At 36.8% G+C, this 24265-nt stretch overlaps 2 protein-coding genes and 1 pseudogene across 3 annotated transcripts; all 3 read left to right on the top strand.

Annotated features, from left to right (window-relative positions):
* Positions 1-46: 46 nt before the first annotated feature.
* Positions 47-1932, top strand: LOC306861730 (fish-egg lectin-like). Its single transcript, XM_079404153.1, has 6 exons — positions 47-206; positions 381-468; positions 544-771; positions 850-1061; positions 1205-1332; positions 1437-1932. The coding sequence occupies exons 2-6, from the start codon at positions 417-419 to the stop codon at positions 1576-1578; spliced, it is 762 nt and encodes a 253-aa protein (XP_079260279.1). The 5' UTR covers positions 47-206; positions 381-416; the 3' UTR covers positions 1579-1932.
* A 1073-nt stretch (positions 1933-3005) lies between these two features.
* Positions 3006-6121, top strand: LOC306861407 (fish-egg lectin-like). Its single transcript, XM_079403634.1, has 6 exons — positions 3006-3086; positions 3517-3587; positions 3673-3900; positions 4399-4613; positions 4759-4886; positions 5006-6121. Exons 2-6 carry the CDS (start codon positions 3533-3535, stop codon positions 5145-5147), a joined length of 768 nt encoding a protein of 255 aa, XP_079259760.1. The 5' UTR covers positions 3006-3086; positions 3517-3532; the 3' UTR covers positions 5148-6121.
* A 4121-nt stretch (positions 6122-10242) lies between these two features.
* Positions 10243-21865, top strand: LOC306861830 (sialic acid-binding Ig-like lectin 13; annotated as a pseudogene). The gene is made up of 6 exons: positions 10243-10288; positions 10359-10727; positions 10861-11166; positions 11260-11458; positions 11980-12199; positions 21567-21865. The product of its transcript is annotated as a sialic acid-binding Ig-like lectin 13 (transcript).
* The last annotated feature ends 2400 nt before the right edge of the window (positions 21866-24265 follow it).

The raw sequence follows: 24265 nt of genomic DNA, 5'->3' as shown, positions 1-24265 counted from the left end.
ACTGATACGCCAAGACATCAAGATACCAAAGTCTTGTCAAATTCCCCTCAAACCACCACCTAATTCCTGTAAATGGTAGACATTACCTAATCAGGAAACAACGTGCAGCTATATAAGCTAACTGTCACGCAACAGTATCATTGTGACAGCACCTGTACATTGAGCACAGGAGAACCACATTGAGTTGCGCTGAATCCATAGAAAAGGTTGGCTTCATTTAATAATACTACAACATGATTGTAATGTTGGTGTTAGAATTGCTATCTCAATTTTTAAAGCAGCTTCATGTTTTTCATGTTGTATGGAACTTAAGAAGACAGATAAACTAAGATTATGCACTTTTTGTCCTTTCCTGAGTTCATAGACATATTTCTTTTCAGGAATAGGACCAGGCAAACACTCTGTCTTGAGGAACAATGAAAGTTTGTCAGTGCCTCCTGCTACTCTGCCTGCTCCATTATTCTCTAGGTAAACTATGAATGTGCGGGGATTCATGAGCATATAACATTTTGTAGAATAAATATTATGATATTTTCCCCATAGCTTTGGAGTGTGAAGTGATACCAGGTAACCTGAAGCAGATTGATGCTGGTGTTGGGGTAGTAGGTGGGGTGAACGATGACAATGAAGTCTTCCTGTTACTGGGGAATGAATTTAGAAGGATAAATGTAATCATGAAACACTTTACCGTCGGACCTGCTGGAGAACTAGCGGTGAATTTATCAAACAGCGTCTTTAAGTTTCAGAGTGGGCAGTTCAGCTCAATTCCAAGTAAGTACAGTAAGACAATATTTAAATATGAAAGATAAATGCAACTTTTTTCACTCATTCTCTGTATTTTAATGTCAGTCACTTTTAAACAGGTGGATGCTGGCGGAGACCAGATTATTGCAGGTGTTACGCCACTAGATGATATCTTCTGCTTAAATAAGGATGCTAACAACAATGGGCCATCCAGCAATGCTGCTTGGGTACAACTTGCAGGAAAGCTGAAGTACTACAGCTGTGGCCCGTACAGCTGTTGGGGAGTGAACGCCGCTGGGAATGTCCTCATCAGAAGGGTAAGTGCACCACAAAGGTTTCAGGATCTTGTGAAATAGTTAACTTCAAGTTCTAGGCAGCTTATTTTTTTTACAGTAAAGGAATTGAAAACACATTTGATCATTCTCTGGGTGAGTTTTCTGTATCTTGATGTGTTGTACAGTTTGTATCAGGTGCTTCCTGTGGAGGGTCGAACGCTTTCGATGTCATTTCTGGAAGTATGTCCATGGTTGAAGTAGCAACTGATGGCAGCGTCTTTGCTATTGACACTCAGGGGTCTTTGTTTCAGAGGTAACCACAAACAAAAAGTTCTAGCATTGAAAGTTTGTTTTGTTTAAGAAATATGAGATAAAATATGAGAACAATTTCCATTAATCTTGTGTATTTTATTTCAGAACTGGTGTCTCTGCTTCGAATCCCATTGGCACAGGTTGGTTAGGTTTTCTTGTGTGTCCCAACGGCCACAAGCACGTGACTTATGATCTGGGGAGGCTGTATGTCATCTGTAGTGATGGATCCATCAGGAGATGCATTTAAAAGTACAACAAAGGAGCTCAACTATCATTATAAACTGAAAATGAAACTTGTTTTTCCTTTCTTTCCTTTGTTCAAATTTTTTTGTTGTTGATCAAATAAAGCGGTTTGATGTATGTCTTATGATATTAAAGTGTCAATAAAGAATTGCTACTCTACATAAACAATGTCTTTATCGTCAGTAATAACTGGAACTAATTTGCATATTTTTAAAGATGAACTTACATATATCATGGGGAAAATGCATGAGCCCTCAGTTTTTCAGAAAGAATGAAAAACCTATTAAGTTACCTAATGTAATATACTGTCAGCCAGCTAATTATTATTGCATATTTTATCACCCTAAAGAGGTTTATTAAAAAAAAAAAAAAAAAAAAAAGAGACAACTGACTGAATGTGCATGAATCCCTTCTATTACATACTTACCACATATGTAAATAATTGGACACAAAACACTGTTTTGAATAAATTAGCTCACTTTAAAGCTTAGGCCTAGCAACTAGACAAACACTTCAACATCATTACAGTAAGACACATACTGAATAAAGAAGAGTAAACTAGACAATCACCCATAGAGTGAATTCCAAAAAGGCGTTTTTCTGCCCTTGAAGAGCACTGCGAGAAAGATGCCATTCAAAGGGAGCAACTTAACATGAATTTCTCTTCTATAAGGCAGTCAGTGAAGGATATATGCAAAGGGCTCTTTGGAGTTAAAAAATAATTTTATTTTAATTATATCATTTGCAATTATGTATAGGGTGGCTTTCAAGAGATGCATGACACATAATTACAAAAACAGATACTTTAGTAAACATTTGGAGTATACACAAGGCAATCATATGAGGAAAGAAGTAACTAGGAAAAATGAATAGGACAAACAGAACCAAGCCTGCTGCAAAAGTGGAATGGCACTGATGCATTCTATGGTATGATATTAGCAAAAAGAAAAAAAAAATGTGTATCTTGTCTGTAAAATGTGGATCATATTATTAAGTAAATATCGTATATGATTCAATTAGTATAAATAGCACAAGTTCTCAAACCCTGTGGCCATGCTTCTGCCCTATTATTATAAATACAGTATGTGTGAATGAAATGCCCTTTGCTTACATAGTATGTATTTATTTGGTTGCACTTTATTTTACAGTACTCGTACTTGCATGTACTTACTATACAATATTAAATCTGTATCTGCGATAAACACATGTTTGTTTGTCAACTGATGTGGAACAAACGGTCCTGTGATAAAGAAAAGAAGAATTCAACAAATGTGAGTTAAACAAGTTCTTGTAAAACTGATACGCCAAGACATCAAGATACCAAAGTCTTGTCAAATTCCCCTCAAACCACCACCTAATTCCTGTAAATGGTAGACATTACCTAATCAGGAAACAAAGTGCTCCTATATAAGCTAACTGTCACGCAACAGCATCTCCAAACTTTGTGGCAGCACCTGTAGCGTGAGCACAGAAGAATCACATTGATCGCTGAATCCACTGACATAAGACAAGGTTGGCTTCATTTAATAATACATAATAATTGTAATGTTGATGTTAGCCTTGGTATATCAGCTTCTAGATATAAACTAGAAAAAACTTCATGTTTATTCATGTTGTAGGGAATTTAAGAAGACTTTAAAAAGATTATACTCTACAAAGACCTCAATCAGTGCAAGATCAGACACAGGTCTAACTATAAGTAACTTTGCAACTACATGTCAATTAACACTCATTAGTGGACTGTTAGATTAGGGTAAGTAATAAACTGACATGTACTCGTAAGTTTACTTACAATATAGTCTGTTGGTGGGCCATCAAAATAAAATATTAATAGTCTACTAATATTCTAACGACTGGTAGTTGACATGTAGTTGCAAAGTTATTTATAGTTAAGTGGACTTTCAAAATAAAGTACCCTACCCCCTTTTTTTCGTCCTTTTAGGAACGGACCAGAAACAATGAAAGTGTATCTGTGCATCCTGCTATTTAGCCACTTGTTCCTTTATACTATAGGTAAATTATGACTAATAATCATATCAAGATAACATTTGCAGAACAATAGGCATCACTGATTATTGTATTATATTTTTCCTCATAGCTTTTAATTGTGAAGTGATACCCGGTACCCTGAATCAGATTGATGCTGGGCTAGGGGTAGTAGGTGGGGTGAACAATAACGATGAAGTCTTCCTGTTCCTGGGGACCAGATTTGAAAGTATAAGAGTGTCCCTGAAGCACTTTACTGTCGGACCTGCTGGAGAACTAGGGGCAAATTCATCAAACAATGTCTTCAAGTTTTCAGATGGAAGCTTCAAGCAGATTCCAAGTAAGAAGTGTTGTAGTATGCTTCCAAGTGTGCAAAGTATATTTCTTTACATTTATGCATTTGGCTGATGTTTTTGTGCTAACATTTTAATGCCGACAGAAGATTCAAGGTATAGATTTTGTCAGTTTTTGGTGATTCATAGGAAATCGAATCTGTGACCTTAGCAATGCATGCATTCTCTACAAGTAAAACTGCAGGAACAAGTTTAACATGCTTCTTTGATTAGATAAACACTCTCAGTAATGAAGGCCTATTCTTCATAAGGGGGTGTGGTATTGGAGAAAAACCTTGAGAAGAACCAGATTAATCCAATTCAGGCTTCTATCATTCTACAGCCAAATTAGAGGTGTGAGTTTAGTTATATAATGCGTAACTAAACCGTACTGTTAAGGAAGATTATCAATCATAATCTGCTGCTGTGTGAACATGGCTTTGTTTGATGTTCAGTCTGTCTATATGCTGAATTTGTTTTATTAAATCTCTTCGTTTTACTATTAGGCATTCAATTCAAACAAGTGGATGCTGGAGGTGACCAGATTATTGTAGGTGTTTCACCGGTAGATGACGTCTTCTGCTTAAGTAAGGATGCTAACAATGTCAGGCCATCCGGTGATGCTCCTTGGATACAACTTGCTGGAAAGCTGAAGTACTACAGCTGTGGCCCGTACAGCTGTTGGGGAGTGAACGCTGCAGGGAATATCGTCATCAGAAGGGTAAGTATACCACTAAGGATTCAGGATCTTGTGAAGTGCGTCAAGGAACCTCTAGTTCTAGGCAGCTTTAAATCATTACTTGTTACAGTAAAAGAATTGAAAACAGATCATGCTCTCTTCTTTTGTATCTTCTTGTGTTGTACAGTCTGTAACGGGTGCTTCCTGTGGAGGGTCGGGTGTTTTTGAGGCTGTTGCTGGGACTCTGTCAATGGTCGAAGTAGCAAGTGATGGCAACGTCTTTGGTGTTGACCCTCAGGGGAATTTACTGCAAAGGTGAGCTACAAAAATACAATTCTTGCATTGAAATCTTGTTTAGTTTAAAGAAACTGACAATTATGAACAAAAATTAAATAATTTTCCTTAGCAGAAACTATTATTCTTGTGTATTTTAGAGCTGGTGTCTCTATATCAAGTCCGTTTGGATCAAGTTGGACAAATATTTTGATCTGTCCCAACGGCCACAAGCACGTGACTTATGATCTGGGGAGGCTGTATGTCATCTGCAGTGATGGATCCATCAGGAGATGCATTTAAATGCCCAACAGAGGAGCTCAACTATCATTATAAATGAAAAATCCTTTTCTATCTCTTTAATTTCTTTGCTCTTTAACAAATAAAATGTTATGATTTATGATTTTACATTACTTTTGAAGTGTCAGTAAAAGGTCAATAAAGTGCTACATCGACTTCTTTATAATTTGAAATTATTGTTATTATTTTACCCTTGTGCTTTGTTGAAAATAAGTGTTCTGATCAAAAATCACTGGCCTTCTCTAATTAAACCAAGAAAAATTTAAAGTTTATTGATTTATTTTGTTGTGATTCTTGTTTGACATGATGACTATTAGAAAGAATATGTGACTGGGCATAAAATCACAATCATGTCAACTGCATCTGGGCCAAATTTTGTGTTGATATCTCAAAGTAATCAAAAGTTATGGCATTTGGAACCAATATAGCTTTTTTGTCAAAAGTCCCAAAACCTCTCCAAATCCAAAGTGTTGTACTGAACTTAAGATCTGCTTTCATGTATAAACGCAACAATACAACTTAAAAATACTTAATTTATAGGATAAGCAACAACTAATATGATCCTGATTGATGTTCGGTGGTCTTGAAGGACACTTTCAGTGTGCACTTTATAAAGGCCTGTCACTCAGAGCGATCAGTCCAATCCAAACCTGCTCCCGCTATAAACAATGACTGATTGGTGTCTACGCACCATACCTGATCGAGTTATCATCGGTTGAACTTTGATGTAGGAGAACACTGTGTTGTGATAAAGTCCAATAACTTTAACCAATCAGCATATCATGTCATTCTGCTGAGATTGGAAGAAATTGAAAAAGTTGTTTTTTTCATAAAAATATTTTTGTGATAAACTCTAAAAATTGTTAAATCCAAAAGTATTGTTTATTGTAAAACATGTTGAAGATCATTTTTAAATGCTGATTAGTCAGCGTAGAGAAGCCTCTATTGACATCCATTCAATAAAAAAAAATTCGGCTAATGGTTGCAGGCTTGCCTTCTTGTGGCTTTGGCTAAACTCTGCAGGACACTGGCCCTCCAGGAACTGAGTTGACACCCCTGGAGTAAATGAATTAGCACTATATCTTACAATTAGGCCTACTTTGTTGTTTAATCAAGAGGTATAAGCTTAACACACATGATCTACTGAATATCAATAACATAAGCAAGGTTTATTGGCACACTGTGCACTTTACTGAGTTATTTACTGGATTGAAAAGAAGAATAAGTAGAAGAAAAAAACAATGATTTGAGATGGGAAATGTTGAACATTCTCTTCTATTGTTATTAAGCTTTGTAGTGTAGATATTACCAGACACCTCTGCAAGGCAGTTTAAATGTACTTTAGGAAATGGCATCAAGCAATCAATCTCTGACCATTAGTACACAGCACATTAAAAATCTCCATAACAATGTGATCATGCACACTGGATATATTAAACTGGAGAACAGCGCAGTCTTGTGGTTCCACACACTTTAATACCTTCTAGATTGAGTGTGTGTCCTCTCAAAAACACAGATCTAAGTATTACTAATTAACTTTATAAGGGGGTTATTATTACTTCTCTCCTTGCTCATTCATGACAGGCTGCATGGATGGGCAGGGAGTTTTTGCCCAGACAGAACCATACCGCCAATCCAAACTGTGCTTTGTGTCAATCAATTTGATGATAGTGGTCCTGGCAGTGGTCCTATTTTAATGTGGACACTTGCTTTTTCGGAAAAGAAAACAGGAAACTTCTGAAAAGCGGTTTGGCCAGTTTACACAAACACACACACACACACACACACACACACACACACACACACACACACACACACACACACACACACACACACACACACACACACACACACACAGACACACAAAAGATTATTAAATTCATAAAACACAATCATGAATGTTTAATGTTGTGAATAAGCTTAAATATTCTTTTTACAAACAGAAACATGCTTACAGACTGCTAGCTTGGTTATCTTGTTGGGTTAATGTTCACTGAATGAAAACCACCTGTTCTTATATAAACACCTACGGTTTAGTCAATGTGATCAGTCTAGATTCTTCTTCTTCTTCTTCTTTCTTATTTAAACTGTTGACAGATCCTCTTTCTTTGTGATCAAGCACATCTTAATTACCAAGAACCAAAAAAGCTATAATTATGAGTTTTGAAGAAACATTTTGTATGAACAATGGGCATGGCTTAATGATTATGTGTTCAGTTCAGTGTAATTGAATTTGTTCTGCTTTCACTTACTTCACGTTTATTTCACATGTTTACTTTACATGTTGTCATGCTATACAGAGTGCGCCAGGTAATGGGAGTTGAAGTGACACATTTGATGATCACATTTGAAAAGTTTGTGGTAGTCTGATAAAAGCATGTATCTTGTATATTATTTTTCTTGTGTGACTGAGCAATCTTATGTGGAATATAAAGAGGGAAATGGGGAAAAAATACATATAGATCCACTACTACCACTATTTTTTTTGTCTGCTGTGTTATTATTATTCATTTTAAACAACTGCTTTTCTATTGTAATATGTTTCAAAATGTTATCCCTATGATGGAAAAGGAATATTTTCAGTGAGCATCACAGGATTCTTCAAAAATATTACTAGCATGCTAATTTGGTGCTAAAGAAACATTTCTTATCATTAACAGTGTTTTCAGGATTCTTTGATTAATAAAGTTCAAAAGAACAGAATTTTATTAAAAATGTATATATTTTTAATGATGTACAAGTGCTTACTGTCACTTTTGATCAATTTAATGTGATCTTGTTGAATGGAATATTAAATTTTTTTATAATAATAAAACAAATTCTTACTGATCAACTTTTGAATGATAGAATGAATATGAATCTAAAATTTCCAATGAAAAAGTTTCACTGTTTTATTTTAGTTTAATTATGTACTGTCCATAATGTTGTACAGGCTTGTGATCTGCCTGTCCTAAAGTCTTAGAACATCCCAAAGCAAATAAACATGATTAAAAAAAGTGTATTCTAATTTTGGCTCTATATTTTTCTATATTTACTTTTACGATGTTATTGAGAAGAGTGAGCAGCTTTGTGAGACCTGATTAACAAAACTCCAGTACTAGGAACTAAATTAGGCTAGGTGAAGAAAGATCAGGAGTGGTTTGACGCAGACCAGAGTGGTTGGAATGCAGTTTGTGGGGAAAAAAATCAAACCTTAACAGACGGGAACAGATGTTTGGTGTTATTTTACCTTAACAGACGGGAACAGATGTTTGGTGTTATTTTACCTTAACAGACAGGAACAGATGTTTGGTGTTATTTTAAAACACAAGGAAACAACAAAGGTTTCAAAAGAATCTGCATAACCTGTTATTTGCATAGCACCTATGTAACTAAATAGCTACTTAGTGCTTTCATTTTCTTGACTTAAATCATCAAGTACTGTACTGTTCTTTCACTATTACTTAATTGGGTCGTGATGGCATGGGATGTACAAGTACTGTCCAAATGGCCACTAAAATGGACATTTCAAAGTAGATTTTAGGTTTAGTAAAAATTAAGCTCAGCAGCATTTGTGGCATAATGTTGTGGCATAATAGCTACTAAATAAAAAAACTTTCTATTCACACTCTATGGACAAAAGTATTGGGATGCCCCCTTCTAATGAACAAGTTTGACTACTTTAGTAATTTCCATGAGAACAAATCTTAATGTTTAAGCATACAATGATATTCTAGGGAATTGTGTGCTTTTAATTTTATAGCAATAGTTTGGACAGGACCCTATTCTATTCTAACATGAATAGTAAATCCCAGCTGAACACCTCTGGTGTGACTTTAATTGCAGACCTTGAGCCAAAAACTCATCACTAAATACCAATGACTTGCACATACGCTATATGGACAAAAGTATTTGGACACCCCCTTTTTAGAACAGAAAAAGGCACTTAACTCCACATTAATGAAGCCAGATTTTTAGAAAATATAATCAACATAAAAGCCCTGGTTCAGATAAGATAAGTGGGAATGTCTTAAAACACTGTGCTGTTCACTTAGTGCCAGATTTTACAGATATTTTCAGAGCATCTTATTATTCTGGTATTGTCCCTGCCTGTACCATAATACCATAATTCCAGTGGCTAAAGTTTCTAGGCCCTAAGGATTAAACAGTTTTCGTCCAATATCACTTTGCACAGTGCTTTGAACAATTAGTGAGAAAGTACATCGTATCTGAAACACAAAATTTATATTTGTCGATATCTCAACAGCTTTTAACTGTATTTCTTCCGGTATATTAGCTGCTACCCTGGCAAAAGAATTTTCATGAGACAGTAGGATGCTCATTTTCTTAGTTTCACAATCCAGCAGGTTAAAATAGGAGGGTCTGTTTCGGATAAGATGATCACTTAAGTCAGAGCTCCACAGGGATGTGTTTTATCTAAGTTATTATTGATTTTATATACAAATTCTTGTGTGAGTTCTTTAAAAACAGACATATAAGTATCCAAATGATACCGCTTTAGTGAGCCATTTACATGATGGTGAGGAAGAACATGGGCCTCTCTTGGCTCTCTTTTTAAATTGGTGTGAAAATTAAAATCTCCTCTTAAATATCTCCAAAACTAAGGAGAATATTGATTTTAGAGAGAAAGAGCAAAGTGTAATATACAATTAGTAACAAATTACAAATACCTTGGTATAATGCTGGACAATAAACTCAGTTGGGATGCATGGACTGATTAAGCAAGTGTAAGCAAGCTTCAATAAAGAATGTAGTTCTTAAAGAAATTACTGTCTTTTAATGTCCATAGCAGAATGCTTTTGATGTTTAATGGGGCTTACACTGCTACTACTACACTGGATAGACTCTTGTCTGGTAAACTCTTCTTATTCTTCTTTAGATGTTTCTTCAGAAGCACTGATCAGTTTGTTGATAGGATACTTGTACTGAATTCATGGATATCTGTTTGTTCAGTATAATTCTGAAATTCTGAAAACTTTTAATCAATAGGCATTATTAGTGAGGCTAAATTTATGATTTACATGAGTTTATTTTTGTCATTTGTGCAGATTTACAAGTGTGTTTTTCCCTACAGGACTGAGTGTCTGTTAATGAAGAGATGGCCACTGCAGAGAAAATCATTCTCTTCTGTTTTCTGTTAAAATATATTATATTCCTTCCCTTCTTCACTTCACACCCTTTAAAATAATGCTTTTCATCATGTGTGTGTTGTAGGTGTTTGCTGTAGAGATTTCAACATCAGTCTGCCAGAGAAGATTGAAGCCCTCAGCGAATCTTGTGTGATCATAAAGTGTAGATTTGAGATTCAGGACAATTATGACACAGACCTCACTGAGAGAGCTACAGGAGTGTGGTACAAAGATAAGACTGATGTGAACAGCAATGTAATGTTTAACTCAAGCACATCAGGCCAGAACTCCTTGATTAGAGGGAGTATAACTGGAAAATTAAAAGATAAGGACTCCACCACTGTCTTTTATGACCTCAGATCAAAGCACAGTGGTCAGTATTACTTCAGGGTTGAGGGTAAAAGCAAACTGAAAGAGACCTTTAAACAAGCCAGTGTTTCAATAAATGTGACTGGTGAGTAAATTCATGACTGGAAATATTATTTAGATATACTTACAGTATATAATGATGAAATGAAAACATGAATTTTATGAAACTAGACATTTCTTAGACTCAAATATAAGACATGAATCTGTGTGTATTTCAGACTCTCCTCCCAAACCCAGAGTACAGCTGTATGTGGAGCAGGATCAGGAGGAGGTGTTGGAGGGGAGCTCTGTGAGTCTGCGCTGCTCTGCTGAGACTCTCTGCTCCTCTCCTCCACCAACTCTCACATGGAGCTCCACTCCCAGAATCCCCCTCAGTGAGAGCAGCAGACTACAGGAGCTCATCTCTGATCTGAACTTCACTGCTACTCACCGTGAGCATGGAGTCACTTTCACCTGCACTATAACCTACCAGCTACAGGACAAGAACAAAACAGCACAGGACAGCATCACAGTACACATTCAGTGTAAGTGAGGCTTTGTGATGCTTTTTAGTTTTGACTCGTGAATCATATTATTGTGATTTTTATTGTGAGGACCTGAATTTTTTCCCCCTTCAGATTCGTCTAAAAACACATCAGTGTCTGTGGTTCCCTCCAGCTCTGTGTTGGAGGGCAGTTCAGTGACTCTGATCTGCAGCAGTGATGCACATCCAGCAGTGAACTACACCTGGTCCAGAGAGAGAGAAGGACAGTTGGAGCAGCTGCAGACTGGAGATACTCTTACCTTCAATAGGACCGACCCGACACACAGAGGCTGGTACCACTGTACAGCTCAGAACCAACATGGCAGCCAAAACTCATCAGTGAAGCTGGACATTCAGTGTGAGTATTACATAACAGCCAATTTTACCTCGTCACATTCATTAGCACCTTAAAGTCAATCATAAAATGAAGAGTTATGACACTATTACTGTGTTATGATCCAATAATAGTGTCATATAAAAAATATATATATGTATCTTTATTTAGCTTAAGACCAAATAATAAAAGCCTAATTATTTCAGTTAACCTTACCGCAGTGCTGTTAATTCTGTTTTGTTTAAATGCGGGGGCAAATTTAGTGCTAGATTTTTGAGTCCATTATATTGTAGCTTCAGACCTTCAGACCAGTATATCTGGATTGTTTTACAAATGCAAGTGGACAAACAGAGATCACAAGTGTTAAAATCATGGTGACAATTAAAGTCAGTGGGGTCCAAAGCAACATTGCACCCATTTGACTTTAATTGTATGGACGAAGAAGAGTTTTTGGAACACAAAAGAATGACGTGCACTCAGTTTGGATTGTCACTCTTCTGAACTGGAGTGGCATCTGTCTGGACGTCCTGTCACAACTCTTCAAACATGTTCATCAGTGAAGAGCGACTGAGCAGCACAGGCTTGAGGAGCTCCATCACTCTACATCAGTCTCTCACACACACATCCACTCTGCAGTGTGTCAGTAATAACACTCATGGCACTGCAAGGAAACTGCTTCAGCTGCCTTCATCTTTTGAACGTGAGTTTCAGTTCTGTGATTCATCCAACAGAAGAACACCTGTCAATAAATGAGATAAATGTAAATCGTGCATTCACCAGCAAAATAATCATTGGTTGCATCCAAAAGCTGAAAAATGCTGCCTTAATTCAGAAGCTGCATTCCAATGTAGAAAGGCATCAAAGCACGTCTGAAGATGCCTTAATCTGATCAATTGTTAAAAGTATCATAGATGTATTCTGTTTCACTGCCTTTGGCATCCCATAATTGTTCAAATCTGTGACAGGTGGGCTAAAAACGAAGAATGGCTCCTAAAATTTGCAGTTAGTGGTCTGGTTGTATGCAAATTTTCAACCAATTCTTTCCACTTTTGATGTCGTAGGTATTGTAGTATTTAACTAAATATTCACCAAAGCTCTCACTGTTTTGTTGTATATCATTAAAACATTATGCTGCCTCAGAAGTCTGTCTGAAATCAGTTTCGTGAGGTACCTTTGTGCTCAAACTCTGCCTGCAAATCGTTGTCCTACTCTTTCAGATGCCACCATTGACATAAGAATGCTAATGTTAATGCTAATCTCTTACTTTTTAATTTCTCATTCCACTGCCATCATAGTTATTTTGTTTGTAGATTGTGATATAACTATCTATCAATTGTTTAACTGAATCATTAAATCATCAGTGGTTTTCCAAACACTGCTAATTCTTTTTTTAGTGTTGAATCATTTCTCTTTGCTGATTGGAGTTGCTGTTGTGGCTCTGGTGGCCGTGTTGTTGTGTGCCATTACTTGCATTTGTGTACGGTATAGGTGAACACACATGAGGTATTAAGAATTATGCATAATAAAAGAGCACTGTGAAACACATTCAGCATATTTGATCTGATGATTTTATTGTACATTAGCTGATTTCTGATATATTTTTAAATGTATATTTGTGAAGCAAAAACATTACAATCATATATAAGGTTTATTCTAGTCACTGTATGTGTTTTTGAAAAATTAATGGATAAGGATCAAAATGAGTATCATGTAACAGACTATTAGGTCACATTTAAAAAAGTAAAAGTGTTATTGCAGTATTAATAAACTTTTAAACTAAGTAGCATTGATTTTAAGAAATATAATGCAAGATCAATTTTCAAGCAGTTTTACAAAGAGAAGCATGCTAGGTTTTAAACTATAGATATATTTTTCAAACTGAACACAACACTTTTGACACATGTGGTTGTCACGTGTTACTGTGATGAACAACGCTGTGTTTACTCTTCTACTGTAAATTTATATGAACTTCTCACACTACACACCAGTAATAAGCACCTTGACACCATTTGGTTAAAGCGTTGCAAAGAATAGTGAAGTTAGATCTGAGAAACTCTTAAGCATAAACAGTTTGTAGATTCCACTTTTGATTATTTGTATGCGAAAATATTCATATACGTGACATAAATGTGTAATTAATAGAAGCATTTGGAGGTATTTCAATGTTTCCTGCATTTCAGAATTAATCTTCATCACCTGTATGGCCTATTCCACTCAATAAGACAAGGTAGATGATAAGACGTCATTTTAGCAGGCAAAACACATAAGACAGACAATACACCACACACACACACACACACACACACACACACACACACACACACAGAGAGAGAGAGACAACAACAAACAACCCTTCTATTTCTTCTCTGCATTTCTCCTTCCATTGTAAGACATTGTAAAAACAACGTTTGGGAGGAACACATTCAGTTAATCGGCCAATTTGGCACAGGAGGAGTACATTTAAATAATCAACTTGATTAGCACAAAAGTATATATCTCATCAGACAGCATGCCAAATATGCATACTGTTCCAATCTGATTACATGTAAGTGCGAACTTGTGGAAAAATAAAGTGGTAAAACAGAAAGTCCTCGCAGAAGGTTTACCATCTTTTCCTTCAACCCTAACACAGGAAACAATTCAACGTGCAATGCAAAAAACATGTAAAAGAAACTGAAAAAACAAAAAAAACAATACAGAAAATATTTCATATTAGAGAGTAGTTCGCTTCCTAATGTAGTTGTCTAATAAACCTGGCATTGTATATTACAAATATTGTTGATAATTTTTTTTTATAAAAGCATCTGCTAAATGCATAAATATAACTTGTCAGTACATCTTGATGGATGACCACTGAGTGAAATCCTGCACTTAATCAGCACTCTGACCAATGAGAGGACAATTTTACTCGCATGTGACAGGTGTACATTTTGGCATGACTTAAAATGTTGACTTGTAAAAGTGAACCAAACTAAGTGGTAAAATGCAACATTTTAACAATGTAAGTCCCTTTTTGGAACAAAGCAAACTATCTACAGGTCAAAAACATGAAACGTGTAAAATCTTAGTCTCCATAAATTCCATAAAACAAGAATAAGCATGAAGTTGTTTCTAGCTTTTAACACAAAAAGATGAGATGACCACAATATTTGAAAATGTGGTTGTGTTATAGCTGCACTTTGTTTCCTGATTCTGCAAGGGTAAGACTTGCAAGGGATGGGGACCGAAAAACGAAATTTGTTGTGATTGGTTAGCTGTCCCAGTGCGTTGTGATTGGCCTTAGACAGTGTTTCAGTACTGCCCCGCCCCTTGCAAAAGCAGAAAGTTCGTCAATACTGCCATATCAATTCAGACCCTGAGAATATTGAACAAGAGCATCGCGCAGAACCTTTGCATGCACAGATATTACAAGACATATTAAAGTGGTAATGTTGTTGTTTTTTTAATCTAAATCACGTTTTAGATTGGATGTCAACAACAGTTTAAAAATAACTGCATTGACTATGTACAGATAAGTGCAACGGTAATATGTTTATTGTTCTTTAATTCTAACATTATAACATGAATTGCACTGAAACTGTTATACAGTTGAATTTATTTATCCCGTAGTCCCACAGACTTACACTATTTGTGGCCGCATATATATATGCAAATTCATTCCCTGCCAGCGGGAGGCCCTGTTGGGGTGGTAGAGATCGAGGTTTCCCCTGTAACGCTGTACACAAAGCAGCGTTCCTCTCACAAATGCTGCTTTATCAGACATTACATGCAAGATGAAATGAAAATGACATTCATAATTTTCTGAAGACAGTCGGTTTCCTTAAGAAATACAATATAAAAATACCAGCACCGGGTTTCGATTTTGAAACACACAGCGCTCAACCAAAAGTTCTCCCCACCCGCCAACCATTCAAATTTCCATAGGCAGCGTTTATTTTAATGATAGTCTAATGGGCCGCTTTGTGATATCACAAACACTGGGAAAACACTGTAGTCCAAACCAGAGCCTTATGGCTCTGGTCCAAACGAGCTGTTCGTTGTAGTTCTTTAAAAGGGATTTAAAAACCCCCAACATATCTCTCTTTGGAGTGGACTTTGAGATTTGCAATTTTGTAGATCTTTTTTATGCCCAAACATACACACTACACACTGACTAAAATTCAAAAAGTGAAAAAGCATAATAGGACCCCTTTAAGTGCTGTGTAAGAGGTGTCAGAAGCTGAGATGTGATGGTCTCAGCAGTTTGGGATGGTGGGATGTGATGTGGTTTCTCTTCAGCTGATTGAAGACTAGATGTGACAGTTAGCTCAGCAGATGGAATTCACACATGCAAGGATTACATGTGGGGGTGAAAGTTTTCCCTTTGTAGATTTCACAATGACTTTAAGTTGGGCAGGCAGATTTGCTGCAGTGACCAACAGAAAGCTACTTGGTTTGAAAGTGACTTCTGAGTGAGCTGTGCGTCATATGATGCTACATTATTGACAATAGACAATAATTAAGGGAGAATGTTCCAGGTTCCGAAACAAATGTTCCAAACGAGCCAGGTGCAAAAATGCCCTAAAATTCTTGACTCTGATTGGCTGATAGACATTCTTAGGTGTTCTAAGGCATTGAGTAATCTCCTCTCAACAATGCTGTCGGAGTCTGGTGCCCTGGATACTTAAGGTACAGTATCATGTAAGGTTGTTAGGGCTCCCCTACAGTCAAACATGTTCAGTTGTTTCCTACCAGTGAGGTCTTTCAGGGCACTGAACAAGCTAACAATATTGAAAGGTTGATACTAAACATCTGGCAGCTTCTGGTAGATCATAGAAAAGTTTACAGGATTCAGATCTCCACCTCATTTCAGTTTGTTCCGCACCCTGAGGAGCAAAGAGCAAGTTCTGTTGTTAATGCAGTCTTTCCTAGGCAGTATGGCCATAGAAAATGTTCCCCTTACTCTTAAGAGAGTCTGGCATCTATAGTTATGTCCGATCCTGCATTGTCTGCGATTGAGCTTATTGCATTGGATCACAGATGAGACAGGCTAGGCATTATATTTTGTTTCTCTTTATTTATAATGAAGTAGTGTGTAGTTAAGTAGTTTGTGTTTAAAACACAACCAAGAAATTATCAGTTCCACTGTGAATTATAGATATTCTAAACAGATCAAGCCAAAAACAAACAAATAACAAAACACTACTGTCAGTATTAGCTGAATTCAACCAACGTGAGCAAAACACTGTCTAGGTCTGTATAGGTTGTTTATTCAGTTTTAGTTTTATTTAATTTGAGTTATTTTAGTACTTCATACTATATGGATATGAAATAATATATATATTGAATTATTTTTTATATGTATGTATATGTATAGGTGTGTGGCTGTACATACACGTGTAGTTGTTTTTTTGGTGTTTGGCTTAGTGTTATGTTAGAAGCATTATTACACTCATACCTTTTGTTATGAGTATATTTTGCATTATTATACTCATACCTTTTGTTGTTTTAATATTTTGAATTGTTTTTAGCTCATTTTAGTTTTTTCATTTAAATGTTTAGTATTGAAATGTTGTATGCATTTGTAAATTTTATTTTCTTTATTTTCTTAAATGTGTGTATATATATTATTTACAGAGTTTTGACTTTTAGTTTTAGTTACTTTTTCTTATTTGTAAGTCGCTTTGGATAAAAGCATCTGCTAAATGACAAAAAGTAAAGTAAAGTAAACGTACCATAAGACATCAAAATACCAAAGTTTATCCATAAATCTTGTGAATGGCAGATGTGTCGTTCGCCTATATAAATGTTATATATAGCTATATAAACTAACTGTCATGCAACAATTTACAAACACTGGCTGCATCTGCAGTACAGCATCACTCATTATTTTATTATATTTTTCCCCATAGCTTGGGATCGTGAAGTGATACCCTGAAGCAGATTGATGCTGGGTTAGGCTTTGTGGGTGGGGTGAACTATGAGAATGAAGTCTTCCTTTTCTTGGGGATCAGTTTTGAAAGGGTTAAATTATCCATGAAGCACATTACTGTCGGACCTGCTGGAGAATTAGGGGCAAATTCATCAAACAATGTCTTCAAGCTTAAGGATGGAAGCTTCAAACTGATTCCAGGTAAGAAGAGCTGCAAACTAGTTGCAAATTGTTCATAGTAGCCAATATATCACTTTACATTTGCATTTCAGTGATGCCTTTGTCTAAAGTGCCTTCAGCACTTATTTTGTAGTTTTTCTCCACTGGGAAATTATCCACTGTCTGTGGCCAAATGTAAATGAGACATGCAAACTGCATCACATAATCTAATTGTTTGTGACACATGAAGCGACTAGGTATAACCCTTTACATATACAGTATCTTTCGTGTTGTTAATAAATGAAATCACTTTAGCTTCAAGGCCTACTAAATATCAAGCAAAGCCTATTGACACAGGACTTACTGAAACAGTTCTACTCTGCCATCATTGAATCCATCCTCTGCACTTCAATAACTGTCTGGTTCAGCTCAGCTACCAAATCTGATCTCAGAAGACTACGGAGGGTAGTCCGGACTGCTGAGCGAATCATTGGTACAACCCTCCCCACTCTCCAAGAACTGTACTTTTCCAGAGTGAGCAAAAAGGCTGGTAAAATCACTCTGGACCCCTCACATCCAGCACACAACCTCTTTGAACTTTTACCATCTGGTCGACGCTACAGAGCTCTGAGCACCAGAACGACCAGACACAGGAACAGTTTCTTCCCTCAGTCAATACATCTCATGAACACTCAATAAATAAACGTAGAACACACAACTAATACATTATCCATTCACCACACTCACTTATTTTATTTTTATTTTCTCATTTCTAATTTGCACATACTTGACCTGTACATACATAGTCGCCTATATTATATATTGTGTATTTTTTTTTTTTTTTTTTTGCTGCTTTGTACATTGGTTATTGGCTATTTCCTGTTATTTTGTTTTTATTACCTGTGTCCTGTCCTGTTACTGTCCTTCTGTTGCACTGTGGAGCTTCTGTCACTATAACAAATTCCTTGTATGTGTAAACATACTTGGCCAATAAAGCTCATTCTGATTCTGATTTACTGTAAGCCTTATTGAGTTGCTCAAGTTAATCTACACAGAAACTTTTAAGAAACCACTAGACAAGTGCTTCCCAAACCTGTCCTGGAGGACCCCTAGCCCTGCACATTTTGTATGTCTCCCTTATCTAACACACCTGATTCATGTCTTGCAATCTCTACTAATGAGCTGATGGGTTGAATCAGTTGTGTTAGATAAGGGAGACATACAAAATGTGCAGAGCTAGGGGTCCTCCAGGACAGGTTTGGGAAGCACTGCACTAGACCAATGTTTCTCCTTCCTGCTCCTGACCCCTGAATCCTGATCCATACACCAGACCATGAGAGAGATACTATGCAACACAAAAATGATTTAACAGGAGAACAGCATAGCCTTGTGGTGGCACAAATTTTAACATCTTCTTGATTGTCTATCAATGCACAGACACAATTCAAATTATATAAAATTTGCATAAAATAATATTTATATTTATAGTTTTATGCACTCGAAATACAATGCACATTATACAACAATACAGAATTGTATATGTACATATACAAGATATATATTAATTTCTCATACAGCAAAATAACATTTTGGTCATATGGCCTATCCCTAGTTGCCATAGTAAGTCATTTGTTAATTGATTAGTCCCACCTGTTCCTTGTTTTAATTTATCCAGTGTATTTATACCCGCTGTTTGTTTTTGCTTTATGTATGGTTTGGTTTGTGGTTCTAGACGTATTTCTTAGTCTTTTGTTTTGTTGAAACACTTCTTGCATGCACCTGTGACAAAAATGAGAGACATAGAAAATATTGTTGTCTACGCTACTATTAGAAGGTTTAGGGTTGGTAAGTTGTTTTATGATCCTCACAACACTGCAGTTTGTCTAAAACCAGCTCTTACAAACCTGCTTATTCATCCTTAATGCATCCTTACCATGTAAAAGTAATTTTGTTGGGGTTTCAATAGAAACTGAGACCCCAAACTTTTGAACTGTAGTTTAAATGAATCTACAGTTTGTCAGAGTACTTGGTGGGAAGTTTCAGTTTCTCATTGTTTTCACTGTTTTTATTCCGTTACATACAGTCCTTAAACGAACAGATTCATGATCTGCCTCTTAGTGTCAATGTCCTTGTGTTCTAATATGACTTCATGTTGAGGGGAATAAGCAGGGTTGTAAGATCTGGTTTTAGACAAACTGCAGTGTTGTGAGGATCTTAAAACCAAGAGTGGGTCAATAAAGGCTGAAATTCTGACAGTGAGGTGGGAAGCTTGTGGGAACCGTGACCCCCCCCCCCCCCCCCCCCATCAGAAGACATGTTCCAAAGAAACTCAGTTACACTGGAAACAAAACACAAGTTTCACATACTATTTGAAAAACTACAAGGAAAATGTAGAATTATAAGTTCAGTTTTAAAGTAGAGAAATAGAACTAGCATTTTCTTGTCAAATGTGCATCAATGATTAGTCTTTTACAGTGAATTGAGAGACTTTGTATCTTTGCTTTTTATTCACTTTAAACCTAATTTTGCTTGTCAAGTTTGAGCGTTTAATCTACAGTTTAGTAGTTTAAAGTTGTGAATTCTGTTGATAAAGATTAAATGAAATTGTACAGATGAGCTGGACTTCTTAATCAGCAGATCACTGGAATTATTTTTTTCAAAAGATAATTGTGTAATGCATGAAGTGCTAACTTCAATTTGTCAATAACTGCTTGCACGTACTATGAAAAGTGAGTTCACCATTTGAGCAGGGTCTATGTGAATGAATCTCTTTGTGTTGCCGGCATAATTTAACCTAAGTATGTTGGAAAACTTTCTGCAACCAAGCTATCGTAAACTTTTTTTGTACCTTTGGGTATTAATGAAACTTTGTGATTGGATGAGTGATGCAGCTGGAGATGACAGAGATGGTTGCCAGGCAATCAATAACATTACCATGTTAGATGCTGCAGTCACACACACACAAGCTGAATGTGGGAAGGTGCTAATTACTTGAAACTCTGTGTGTAAAGGTTCTAATCATTGCTCAGACTGAGGCAGCTCATTATAAAGGCCTGTGCACCAAACTATGCATGCATTTGCTTATGGTGTGGAGTGGCATCGGATCCTTTTGAATTAGTGTGGGATCTGTATGAGCAGAGTTTCATGGTGTGTTTCTGGATTCCTGCGTGGGTTTCATGAGAGAAATTGTTTCTAGTGGCAATTGAGCAAACCACAATCATATGTCTGTGTGTATACAGTTCTAGAGAGATGCTGTGACGGCACTAAACAGAACAAACCAGTTAAAGAGAGAAAATTGTGAACGTTCTCTTCTGATGTTCTTAAGCGTTAGAGATTGCACAAGGCACATACGAAGAAATGGCATCAATCAATCATTCTCAGACTGTTAGGACACAGCAACTTATGGTATAATGACACCATGGGAATGCAGCAACGCTGGCTGGATGAATTTAAGAGAAGAACAGCACAGCCTTGTGGTGATACATAATTTAACACCTTCTTTATTTGATTCGATTCGTATGTGGACACACAGAAACAGATTCAATTTGGGTAAAATATAATTTCTAGCTTGGTAGAAAGCTAGAAAAATTATTTATTTTGAACATTTATTATGCTTTGAGCTTATGCATATGCATTTGTGAATAAATAAGACAACAAAGAACACAATTACTCATTTGTGACCCTAGACCACATAACTAGTCATTGCTAAGGACTTCATTTGGACAATTTTAAAGGCGATTTTATTTAGATTTTTTTGCACCCTCAGATTCCAGATTTTCAAATAGCCTAGTTGCATCCCAGCCACATGTTGTCCTCTCCTAATGGAAAACTTATTTATTGTGCTTTCAGATGATATATAAAAAAAAAAAAAAACTTTTTCCGCCCACTCAAGTATTCCGAATCTTTAGTAAACAATGAATAAATATAAGACGCGACGTCCTTTTCTTAAATAACAGATACAATCTGTCTCGAGATGTGACAACTCTGTTCACCTCAGTTCTTATGGAGACGGCAGCGCCACGCGGTGGTTACGAGAGCAGTTACAGCGGCGAGGCGCGTTTGTTCGTCCGGGGTTTGGCTCGTGAGAGCGGGTGGCTGGCGCTGACAGGTCCGCGAGAGGGACAGGCAGGAGTGACAGCCGCTGCCGGATCTCTGGGCGGACTAACACCTCCGGAGAGAGTTACTGGGCATTCGCCCACACAGCTTCTCCGCTGTAATCATCCTCCGTTGCCTAGAGCTGCTGCTGGAGCAGGTGAGGCGGCTTTTGTGGAATTCGCTGCCTTTTCTGAAAGGTGACGATGCCAAATAAGGGGACTCGCAGACTTGAGGACAGGTTGTGAATCCCTGGAAAGGTACGTACTGCTCCTCTTATCTTATAAAGTCTTATCTTTGAAATGAAGTGCACCGAAGTGAATAGATACTTTAACGTGAATGTCGTATTTCAACTGTTGCCAGTGATGCTCGAGCCTCACCGGGCATTCAAATTGATTAAAAGGTGGATAGACTTGGTTTCAGAAGTGCTAAATAGGTCTATTTATGGAACTTGCACTGGTCTTTTTGGTTAAATTGTTCAATTGCTCACTGTTGATGAAGTATTGCTCATTGTTACCCGCGCGCATGAAGGATGCTGAGGGATGCATCAAAACGTGCTCTGATGCTTCATGCAGAAAGCATTTAGTGTCATCAGTCAGATCTGATCTAATGTGCTGCATGTTTAATATCAAATGCAAGCACAAACGTTCATGTAGGACTTAACACATGCTTTTCTCTTGCCATGCATAAATCAGAGCAATAGTCATTCCTTATGTGCTGTACAAACCCCTGGGCAACACTTTGCATTGCATGTTATAATGTATTATGTGTGGAAGTAGTATTTTTCAATGCCAAGCATGCTAAAGTGTATGTAAATGCATTAACTATCTGAAGTACTTTCACAGTAAAAATATTGAAGTCTCAGTTGATGTAACACTGAACATTTTGTATAATAGTGTGATTTTTTTTCTCTCACAGAATTAGTCCTGTATTATTATACATTCATGTTTTTGCAGTATAATATATTTAATTTAGCCACTCAATTAATATAACATCACAAAAAACTTTAATGTAATCATGTAAAAATGATAGAAATGTTACTGAAATAGCTGTAGATGGAGTATTTCATATCAGAGCTCATTGCTTGACATTTCATGCCAACTACCTAATTACAAATTAACACAAACGAACACTGTAAATGACCAAATCCTGCATGTGTGTGACAGGTTTGATATTTTTGGCTGCTAAAAAAAGCTCTGGGCATTATATGAATGACCCGTGTCATCCTATCTGTAGTTTACAAATGGATTACGATTAAGGGGCTTATTTTTGACAGATATAATCCATGCAGTGAATGCTAGTGAATTACATGCATTTCCACTAATTGCCTTTTGCTCATTTCCTAATCGTCTCCTGATTTCACGGTCATGAAAGACAAGACACTTAAGGTTTCTCTACATGATTGTGTTATTCACACGCATGTTTGGTCCCAATCCAGTTCCTCTTCCCAAAGCGTGCTGTATCCTGCACTACAGTAAATGAACTCGAGTGCTGAATGGCACACAGGAGAATCGCTGTAATCCAGGCTTGCTGAAAGGAACCATGGAAAGACAGATGAATCAGTTCTCGGGGCGGATGGAGAGTTAATGAGATTTTCTCACACTAGTCACCACACGGTTTCTAATTTGAACCGGTGGCCACTTTCACTAGCGGTGCAGTGGACCCTGAAGGACTCCTCTCTTCTCCTCTTCTACATTCACAGATCATCCCTCAATCTCCTCCAGCCTTTCTCCTCCCATCTCCATCTGCAGCTCTTTTTCACATTCTGCATTTCTTCCGGCCATTGTTTATACTTAATTTTACATGCGTTACCTCAGCATATAGCTTTCATAGTAAAGGAATAGTTCACCCAGAAATGAAAATTTGTAAGTAATTTTGTAGTCTGTAATCCATAACACTTTTTCTAGTGAAAAACTCCATCCTCTGTTGTCCTCTCACATTAAAATCCACTAACATATTTGTTTAGAACTGTTTTGGACTGTTTTTGATCATAAAAGGCATATTTGACTTATGACGTCAACTTCATTGCTGTTTGCTGTCAATTTAAGAAGCATACTTTATAGTAGTGAAGTTAGTTTATTCAGACTTTTCATGATTCATGATTTTTCTTACCTATTTGGTTCAAATCATTTGGTTGGACAAATCTGTGTAGTGCAACATGAGTCATAAATGCTTTTAGTCTATTTTCACAGAAGAGAAAGAATGTTTGTTTTAAATGCATATATCAGTTTCACTTTCTATTTCGTTATTCGTTATTTAGAAACTGATTTGCCAGGGCGATTTAGGAAAACATCAGGAGAGAAACAATGCCATAGAGGTACTTGAGAAATGCTTTTTGGATATTGTGGCAGAAGTTGAGGAGGGAGATACAGAAGAGATTGTGAGATGGAGAGAATGAGAAAGGGATGAGGAGAGAGAACAAGAAAGGCCAGGTTGATTTGTCACTTGGATCCGTTAAAGGCAGAGCACATTCTGACACTGATGGCTTGTGAAGCGACTCTCAAATGCCTGTGAATTAGGTTGTCATGACAAATGGGCATTCTTTTCTGCACTTGCCTGTGACTGCGGCCAACACTACCTTTGAGTGGGAGAATTGGAGGAAAT

The sequence above is a fragment of the Barbus barbus genome (assembly GCF_936440315.1).
Source record: "Barbus barbus genome assembly, chromosome: 42".
NCBI classification, from domain to species: Eukaryota; Metazoa; Chordata; class Actinopteri; order Cypriniformes; family Cyprinidae; genus Barbus; species Barbus barbus.
Note: the sequence above shows the minus strand (reverse complement) of the source record. Positions and strands in the feature narration are given on the sequence as shown.